General features: G+C 36.7%; 1 protein-coding gene across 1 annotated transcript; it reads right to left on the bottom strand.

Annotated features, from left to right (window-relative positions):
* Positions 1–9,164: 9,164 nt before the first annotated feature.
* Positions 9,165–10,267, bottom strand: LOC115626043. The gene is made up of 2 exons (XM_030521294.1): positions 10,061–10,267; positions 9,165–10,001 (listed from the first exon to the last, which is right to left on the bottom strand). Exon 2 carries the CDS (start codon positions 9,996–9,998, stop codon positions 9,165–9,167), a length of 834 nt encoding a protein of 277 aa, XP_030377154.1. The 5' UTR covers positions 9,999–10,001; positions 10,061–10,267.
* Positions 10,268–10,499: the final 232 nt, after the last annotated feature.

Genomic DNA, 10,499 nt, shown 5'->3' with positions numbered 1-10,499 from the left:
ATATTTATGCGCAAAAAAAATGGTGGGTGAAGGTATGGGGAGAGCAGAGAGAAGGAACATCCGCGTGCAAGAAGCGCCACTTTCACGTTTGACCTCACTCAGAGTCCAGCGGCAAGTTGCTTAGCCCCTTGACCACGGATGTGTGTGTGTGATTGTGTGCGTGTGTGTGAGTGTGTGCACCTGAGACCCTTAGATGTTGGTGACTGTACGTTTTTTATGAGCGACGACACTGGCGATGAAAGCATTTCCGCATCCGCCGACGCTTGCGAGCGCAACTAGAGTCCACTTTAATTTTTGCTTTGTTTATAATTTACGCGACACAACATCAATTAAGTGCTTGGCCGGAAAAGCGCATACCTGTACCTGAAAAAAGCACCCATAAATTCACGCCCTAAAGTGGACTGCAAATGTGCAGTCCTCGCTGGACCAGCGACAACCAACCGTGGACTTCCTGTGCCTCTGCAGGTTCAGCTGCAGAGCCATGCTGCGTAAATAGCCACCGCCATTTTATATGCGTACGATTTTATATTGCACACAAATCACATAATTGAATATACTATATACTGCAGCGATCAAATTTAGATATATAGTAAGTTAGGTAAGAAAATCCGTAGATTTTCTATGATTCTGATTTTAACAATTAATCACAAATTAGACGACCAGTTTTTCTTGCGCAGTTTTTTCTGGCAGGCATTAATATGGAAAGACTTTTTATATATTTACATATGTATATACAAAATGTTATTACTATTCAACTTTTTTTCTTATACCTATCTTGACAGTTTAATCGAGTTTTATTTGAGCAATTATGACAAAATATACTTTTATACAAAATCTTATAAATATTTCCTCACACAACTTTACACATATCTTCATTTAAATGTTTACAATTGTTATTATAGGAGAGGACCATCATCGGCAGATCTTCTGGATGGCTAATTGGAAAGACTACCAGCTTATTTCATTTATTCGTATCAATTGCTTCCATATCTTGCTGATACAAATTAAAAAATTCTTTATGAAAACTTCACTCTACATGTATGGAAGTCAAAAGGAGAACATGGATGCTGTAATCAGCGAGGGAATGTCGCGGAAGTCCTGTTCTAGAAGTTAAATTAGTAGCCAAAGGAAGTGCACAGGTAATTAAAGATAAATTTAGCAAATAGTTTAACATGATTGGGACATTTCCTTGGCGAGTAACTGCTTTTTCTAATGTACAGTGTTTCCTTAAAAAGAATATGTAGTGAAAGAAATATATTTCAAATGTTTTCTAAACCTATACATACACGAAAGTTTGATTAAATAAATAAAAATCAACTCATTCCATATCTAGAAAAAAAAAACTAAACTTAAAAACGTGCAACAATACACAAAAAAACCAATTGGGTGTCTTCAAAAAATGTTGATGAATTGGTTAAATGTCTAAAAATGAAGATATCAAGCAATTTTGTAGGCTCCTTTAAAACTAAGAGTAGCTTAGACATTTCTTATCCTGTTCACAACCGTATATAGCCTTACTGTGTATATAGTATATGTAGCTGGGAAAGGAATAATCCGTGGAAAAAACAGACTCTGCAGAGTAGCTTCAGTATCTTCTATGATTTTTTACCAATTTGATATTTATAAGTTTTCTTAAAAACGGTGTCTATTAGACTATTCATAGTTCTGTCCACCATTGCTTTTTAATGTCTGCCTATAAATAACGATTTAATTAGAGGCCTTAATGCTTGGTTAGATGTTTTGAAATAGAATTCATTAAAGATTTCCCCAATATGCATATTTTATACGAACACAATTGGTCATCGCTGACAAGACAGACCGATCAATCAAATGAAGCTCTTTTGGCCCTTTCGATATTCTGATAAGCACTGTGAAGTCAATTTAAAACAAATTGAGACCTTTTATGCATTTGTTGCCGCATGAAAATCAATTTGTTAGCAGCTAGCTGCCACATTCGAACCGCCCTAAATGCTTCCAAATAAAACGTGGACAGCTGAGGGCCGAGCTGCCTAATTGGAATTAACGGTACAATTTATGGCGTAAGTTGGTGTGATTTGTTGAAGTGACATTACGATGCGGTAAGCGAGTGGCAATATACGAGTACGAGTTCGCAGCAAGTGTGGCATGGAGTGGACTGAAGAACTTGAGAGCAGTGGTAAGTGAGTGGCATTCGCAGACGCAATTTGTTACTCCGAAAGGGACCGAAGAAGACATTAGACAGCAAGCAGCATAAACAAAGCAAAGGCACCAGACGAAGTTACTTCCTTCCTCAAACTAGTACACCCATATACTAGATGCACAGCTGCCCCTGGCACATGAGCAGTAACTTATGGTGAAGAACGACACTTTCCTAAAGTTCGAGCACGAAGGCAATAGTTTGTGCCAGACAGTGTAAAACACATTGTGGCGGCACCATAGTAATGATTGATACTGTACGAGTACAGTAAGTAAGTGTGTATGAGATCTATCAATAAACTGTATTAAACATGTTTATAAATGTTGCCAAAACACCGAACCACCCATAAGGAGAACTCATTCTGAGTTACATTAAAATTAGTTGATCATAAATTTACGTTAATTGCAAGCAGAAGCACTCGAAAATGGGCGCATTTTGATTTCAAATACATTTGTGCGCATTTTTGACTAATAAAGCAAAACAACAATAACAACAACAAGAACAACAATATCCATAACGCAAACTACAACCGCAACCCGAAATGCATTCTGGTCTGGTCCCTGGTTCTGGTTCTGGTTATGCACTTCTAATCTCATGTACTCGCGATTATAAATTGTTGCGTACTTCATTTTGGGCCCAAAATAATAACACGAGTAATTAATTTAATGTGCCAGCAACACGATGCACCGGAAAGTGTTAAGCGGGCTGGGGTTGGGGTTTCAGGCTGGTTCTGTGACCGAGAGTTGTTGTACTGAGGTGGCATTAAGGGAGGCATGCGTTGCGAAACAAATGAACTAATGTTTATTGCAATTGTCGCGTAAATTACAATGCATGCACGCATTTGCTAAATGCGAAATCTATGCTGGCCGCATCTGCAATTGCAATTGCGTATCTGCAGCGTATCCGCGACTGTGGCCAAAATCTGGGGCCCGCACTGCCAAATTGTTGAAATTATTTTGGTCTCAGCCATTGAAACATCCAATTCCGCATGCTATGTCGTACAATAAATAAACATACATTTAATTCAACATTTATTTCGTTACTTTTCTGCAACTGCAGTGACTGTAAGAACTTTAATATTTTATTTGGAATGGCTTCGATTATTTTAACAAACATATTTCTGTTGCCGTTAATTTGATTGTATTTTGATTTGGATCATAATATAATTGTCTATGTTTACTTTTCTCTGTTTGTATCACACCATTCATTTATAATGTTGTCCATAATTTAAGTAAAAAACTCTAAGTTGTGCACGAAGTCACGAAATGTTTTTTCAATATAAACAATCTAGAATCTGGAAAATCTTGGTTTTAAATTAATTTCAGAAAGATTTTAAAATCTCTTGAGTCATTGATGATGATGATTTATGACAAATATTCATTTCTAATTCTAATTTGTATTCCATTTACAAATAATAATTATATAAGATATTGAAATGTCACAGTCTGATCACACCTCTTCCAATATCCACAGGAAAAGAAAACTAAAACTTAAACTAGAAATAGAAATCATTTAAGAACTGGAATAAGTTCAGAATAATCAAAAACCGTTGGGCCTTATATAAATAAATATAATTAAATATAATTAAAGAGATCTTGTTTTTGGCATTAAAATATAATAAGTTCAATTTTTTATAGATCAAAAAATATTCATATATAGTTCTTATTATTTATTATTTATTTATTATTTATTTTATTATATATAGTTCTTAATTGTATGATGAATTTAATTTCGTTCGCGTATGGTCTACAGATAAGTGTAAAACAACAAATGGACCAAGTAGCGCCAGTCTTGAGTCATAAAAAACTGCTCTCCCTATTCAAATAGTGTCCAGTCTATATATTCAGACTTAAAGTGAATGAATTGAACTCAATAATAAGTTGAATTTATCTTTTTTAAGTCTATTTGCCAGCGTATTTAATGGTCGGCCATCAGATCCTATAATCGTATACTCGGATTTTTCTCATGTAGCTGTTTTTATTGCCCCCACCTGTTGTTTGTTGAATCGCAAGGATTTGGCGTCAAATCGCTTCACTTGTTTGACCATTAATTTTATTATTTTTATTGTACGAGCATGTTCGAACGCATGTCCTTCGAAATAAATTCGTCCTTAGTTTATGGTGCGTGAATAAATGGATGGGTGCAGCAAAACATTCATTTAGTTAACTATTTGAATGCCGCATGTCGCTTTGGTCAGACGTCGGCACTGCCGCAGAGCCATAAAATGTTAAATGTAAATCCATGCACACAATTGTAAGTATTATTATCTACATCTACATACAAATACACATATACATGCATGCATAGCTACCTGTTTATTTAATTTTTCGTATGCCATTTACTTTCTAAATGATTATCGCGGCTAGACAAAGCGGCAGGCAATGAAATGTGGGAGCTATTGTGGCTGTAACTAATATCTATAATTGAAAAACTGCATTTAGATAAACCGCAAAGGCAAAACCACTATCGAAATCAGAAATTATATATTATATTATATATATGTATGTATATATATATAGTAAAATAAAATCAAAGTAACTTGCATTTAAAATGTTCCTTTTTAGACTGTGGTTAGTGGCGCAAATTAATTCGAGTTTCTTGTAGAACATAACTAACTCGTTGCAGCTAGTTCATTCGAATGAACTTAAAATGACCGACTATTTGTAATTTATTCGTTACACGTTAGGCCGTATCTAAATATTTGGTAAACGCACTCATAAAATGAATCAACAGGCATCTGCAACATGCAGCACAATTGCGTCTTAATGCATCCGCCCTGCTCTGCCCCCAAAGCAATGGCCACAGCATGCGGAAGGACGCTTGGGACGGATGTTGCTGTTGCAGCTCAGACTGCAGACTGCAGCCTGCAGCCTGCTGCAACACTTTCCACACTCTCACACCAATGTCCGAGCATCCTTGTGTGTGTGCATGTGTGTGTGTCTGTGTGTGGTACCCTAATGCATGATTATGCTCGGAACACAAACAAAGCATATGGCAAGCAAGGATATGGCCGGCATTGGTGGACGGGCAGAATTGCGCATCTCCATTTATTTGCATTGAAAATTTGCACATGTTCAAATCGAGATTTACGATGCCAAGTGACATCATTAATCAAGCGCCTGATTGGTGATCCTGTTCCTGTTAATTAATACAATAATGGATTGCGTGGAGACTTTGGTGCCAGCGCCAAAGACAAGGACAGCAAGAAGGTTGCATTGGAGCTGCTCGAGAATTTATGGATGCAGAAGTGCGTGCGACTCGAACATAGCACAAAAAAAAAGGACGAGTAATGCCAGGCAAACGGTCAGACTGCTTGAAACATTGATTTAAAATTTACAACAATGAGCCAAAGGTTGGGCCAGTCTTGCCATATGTTGCATTGATTTATCATTAGAGATGTGGACGAGGCAAAAATGGAAAGGCTTGCAGCTGCTGCTCCTTCCACAAAGACGCCAGCCAAATAAATTTCAAGCGGTCCAAACACTAAATACTTATATATACATAAATATATTTATACTCGCATAAGTATATGTGGATGGGTGGGTGTTCGGTTGGTTGGCTGGTCGTCAGCATACACAAATTTCAATTAACAATTTTACCCTTAATTTGGGAAGAACAACAAGACGAAAGGTGTGCCAGCGATGGAACGCTCATTCTTTTGGCTTGCCAAGGCAAACTAAATTACAATTTGTGCACCTTTATGCCACCCTGCCTGCCTGGCACTCCAAGGCCACCCTCTCCTCATCCTGCACCCATACGGTTTGATGCTTAGTCCAATTTTGTGTGGGCTCGAGCATCAATTATGATTATCGTCACGTTTTATGAGACGTTTTCGTAACTTTATGACTGTGGCTGCTTTGGCGCTTGTCAAGCGCCTGAAAGTATGCACTTGTATAATGAATATTGACAAAGGATATGTGCACAGGATTCAACGCGCTGCGTCACACTGTTTACCTTGCCAGCCGAGGTACAAGACAGCCCGAAAGTTAAGCTAGTTTATGCGCCTATTGCTGGGCGCCCATTTGTTCATTAGTGGAATTACTGGGAGGGTTGTTCACAGCAATTTCTTTGTCCGCTTCATTGCTTTCAGTCTCTAATTAATCCAACAGCTCTGCCACTAAGCAACCATCAATCGCATAAGGATCAAATATATACATACCTAAACATGTATTGCTTTCGTCACACAAGCAGCTTTTTGGCGGCTATGACGATTTTGATGAATTATAGTATGATTCATCAATTTCAAGTGGTTTGAGAAAGGAAATAAGAATACATTTGAAAGGTGAATATTTTCTGACGAGCCTAAAAGCAATAGCGTTTTATAAAATTTAGAAAATATTCTATTCATTTTTCTCAAGTACGAATACTTATAAATAAATATTAAAGAAAAATAAATATTGAAGAAAAATAAATATTATAGGAAAATAAAAATTAAAGGAAAGTTAATAATATTGAAAATAATCTAAAATACGCGCGTTTGGAAATAGTTTTTAAATTTGTTCGCTTATATTTTTGGAATAATTTCTAGATGTTTAAAAACAATTAAAGCCGTTTCTTGTGAGAGATTTTCTTAATTTCATTTAATTAGTAACATTTACTATTAAATCGAAATATTGTGGAGGGTTGTCCTGTTCTAATACCATTTCTAATACAAAGGACAATCACGTGGCCAGATAATTATAGTTGCTATTGTTTTGTCAGAAGATCCAACACCGACTAAACTTCTGTTTGAAAATCAATTTCTTCACCATAAAAAAAATACCTACCTTTCAAAAATATGTGAATGGCCCGCCCCATAGGTATAAAATCTTTTCCTAGCAGAATATTCTTGATATCCCAGATATGTGCCACACAAAATCCATTTGGCACAAAAGCTCAAGAGTGTTGTGTTGGGGTAATGGATTGACATATGATTTATTTATAAACGTATGCTAGCGTTTCATTACATATTAATTTCTAATTTAATTCAGTTTAATTTAATTACAAATATGATTTAGTTTTATTTGACGTTACCAATATAAATTTTTGTTTTTTCCTTTTTTGGTTTTCAAAAATTTTACAAGCATCGTGACAATTTCGCGTTGCTATTGGATCTTGAACAATCGTAAATGTATTATGCAATTCACAATAAAAACCAAGTTCTAACATTTAGACAGCTGTTGAAAATATTTCCCCGAAACGGGTGAGTATCTGTGACTGATTCAGCTTTATTATTTGGAAAATTAGCTGTACTCCAGTCTACAAGCCATCTAATTTCTATGTGACTCTAATCTATCCAGCATGGTAATTGTCTCGAAATGTGAACACAGTTGCTTTTAATTGTTTGTACACCAAAAATCGTGAGGAAACGACGGCGAAGGGATAACCTAACCCCACAATTATAACACGATACAAACGAAATTTCAATTAGCGGCACTTAGTGGCAGCTGCCATTGCCTCCCAAAGAAAAAACAAGCACAACCCAAGAAAGCTGCAAAAATCTAATAACAACTAAACGATTTTGGTAGAGCGAATTAGTCCCCAGGACGACACAGCAACGAGGACGACGATAAGGACGAGGCGAAGAAATTGAATGGCAAAAACCGCAGACAACGGCGTCAAATCAGCGGCGCTTGCTTAGGTTTTTTTTGATTTTGAAAACAAAAAACAATTTAATTTGCAAATTGTTGTGTTGCATTTGCCATTTTTACACAAGAAATTGCAATATGACGCACGTAAGAGATCCTGCACCACATCCTCCCGGACATTTGTGAAGTGATTTCTTTGTAATTGCCCCAAGTACTTAATACAATGGTTTTGATATTTTCCCAAATTGAAAGTGCACACCAAATTGCCAAATGTAATTTGCATGAAGTGTGCGGTACTCGTATCTGACAGAAGTCGCCCTGTTACCCATTTCGGGAGTAAGTAGTATTGGAGCTGCAATTAATATTTAGCGGCAAGGCAATCAGAATTACAGAATTAAAATAGTTTTAACTGCTTGAAACCGCTGGACAATTCTCAGATTATTTCCTAAATTGAAGCAGGCTGGCTCACAATAACAAAACTAATTGGATTGTTACACATTTTTAAAGAACTAAACATCATAAGTAGAACTGTGTAATAAATTTATGAATTTAGTGTCGAATACCCGCATTGCTTTTATGAAAAGAAAAAGCTACGGATGTGGTTGGCTTATTGGAAAAACAGCTACAAATAGAAAACACTCCACGTGATGGATATATGGATGCCCTGCTTCAAGAGAAGACATTTCTTGGGTTAGAATTAGGGATGTAAAAAAACATCGATGTTCCGAGCATCGACGATGTTTTCAACGCGATGCAGCGATGTTTTGCGATGTTTTTTTGCTTGCGATACATTGTCGATCCATCGATGTTTGTCCAAACATCGAACATTTTCCAGGTTTTGTTTGGGGTGCACATTTCTTTGTCTGGTCTACCGGAGAAGGCATTATTGTATTTTAATTTATTCGATGTTTTTATTGAAATTTGTATTTTATATATTAGATTGTTCAAAATTTGATCTTCATTTTCATTTGTTTATGATGTCAAAGTAATTTTTTCTGGAAATTGCAGCATTTTCAAAGTATGCGTATTAATATTATTAAAATGGGTAACTGCAAAGCGTCGGATTAATTTATTTTGAACAAGTTCATGTAATGTCAGTATTACGATTACTTTATGAGTTCTTGATTAGTACACATATTTAATTTTAAACAACTCTGTTGATTTTCTCCCCAATATGAACCTCTTTCTCTTTGACTTACATCCCTAGTTAGAATCTGGGAACCATACCTAATTGGCTATTCTTCTATTCCGATTACATGCCATCAAGCTTGTATCAAGGACAATCGATTAATAATGGAAACCGTTTCTAATACTAACAAAAACGAAAGTGTTGGAAAACAGCTTCAGTGGCTAAAAGCGAGAAAAAATGCTTTATTAGTAGCATATTATTAAGGTGTTTTTATAGGAAACTAAGAACATCTTTAGTCGCTCCGAAATAATACCCTTCGCACCACATTCTCATCAATTTCCATTGAATTGTATGAAGCGGTCAACTGCATGGGCTTGCCATCAAACTCACGCCTATCGTAATCCTCATAGGCCCTCTCGGCATCGGACCGGTGCTTGAAGACCACCATAGCCGTACCGGGACGCAAAACACAAGCCTCCAACAAAGTACCAAAGCAACTGAACAGCTCATCAATATCCTCGCTGGTCACACTGTGCTGCAGATTATTAATCATAATCTTATAGCCTGGCGGCTTGGCTGCTTCAGAGCCACTGGAAGTTTGTTTTGGAGTCGAGCTAAAGCCTATCATAGGAATGGCAAATTCGTTCGATATTCGACGTTTCGTCGGTCGAAAATTTCGCCAAAAGCTGCTTCTATTCTGAGATGAATCCTGCATGTCGTCGAGATCTCTATAGCGATGAGATTCACTGTAGCTCGATGGGAAGACCAATCGCCCTCCCAACGGACGATCGCTACGCATGGGTCTCAGAAAATCGTCATCTGTATAGCCCTGCTGACGGTACTTGTAATTGAGAATGTGCCGGGCATCTCTCGGCCGGGATCGTAATCGTACCTTGGCCAGTATCTTATAGCGCAAGTCTATCCACTGAAATTGCTGATATGACGTGCGACTATAGAAGCGCCTCTCACGTATTATATACGGTCTGTAAGTGTTGTTGTAGCCGTATTTGTAATTGTAATTGCTTTGGTAATTGTTGTTGTAATAGTAGTTTACACTCCTCTTTCTATTTGGATTCTGAATTTTGAAAATTCGAATCAACTCCTCTAGGGACAAACTGGGATCCATTACCTACACAAAGCTGGAAAATTATTTTACTTACTATCAAAATAATTATTTTCCGCACTCACCAGATAGTTATAGCTTCGAAGCAGACTACGAAGTATGCCTTTTCGTACAAAATAATATTCAGGTCCTGCTAATTAAGCTGCTCAGATAGTCTCCACAGGCTGGTGAAAACTAATTTCATATTTTTAAGTGCGAGTGCATTTACTTAAAACGAAGTGCCTACTACGCTTATTTTTTGGCAGCTTCTACTGTCCAATCGATAGGAAAGAAAATGCATCACTGATCAAATTTTGAACCAGCAAAAAAATAATTAAATAACAACTTTTCAAAAAATATAACTTTATAATGAAACCACAAGAAATTGGTCTGAGCCCAAACTCTGGCATCATGAATGATTGTCAGACCTTTGCTATACAGACTCATTGAAACTTTGGCAAAACTCGTATGTGTTGGAACACATTTTTATCGTTGAAATCTATTTTGCACCGTTTTAAAGGTGTT

The sequence above is a fragment of the Scaptodrosophila lebanonensis genome, unplaced genomic scaffold, assembly GCF_003285725.1.
Source record: "Scaptodrosophila lebanonensis strain 11010-0011.00,11010-0021.00 unplaced genomic scaffold, SlebRS2 tig00000080-arrow-pilon, whole genome shotgun sequence".
NCBI classification, from domain to species: Eukaryota; Metazoa; Arthropoda; class Insecta; order Diptera; family Drosophilidae; genus Scaptodrosophila; species Scaptodrosophila lebanonensis.
This window is presented reverse-complemented; position numbering and strand designations above follow the sequence as displayed.

Bases quoted from the DNA above. Each gene is read 5' to 3' on its own strand.
- LOC115626043 (XM_030521294.1), bottom strand. From the start codon at position 9,998: ATGGATCCCAGTTTGTCCCTAGAGGAGTTGATTCGAATTTTCAAAATT.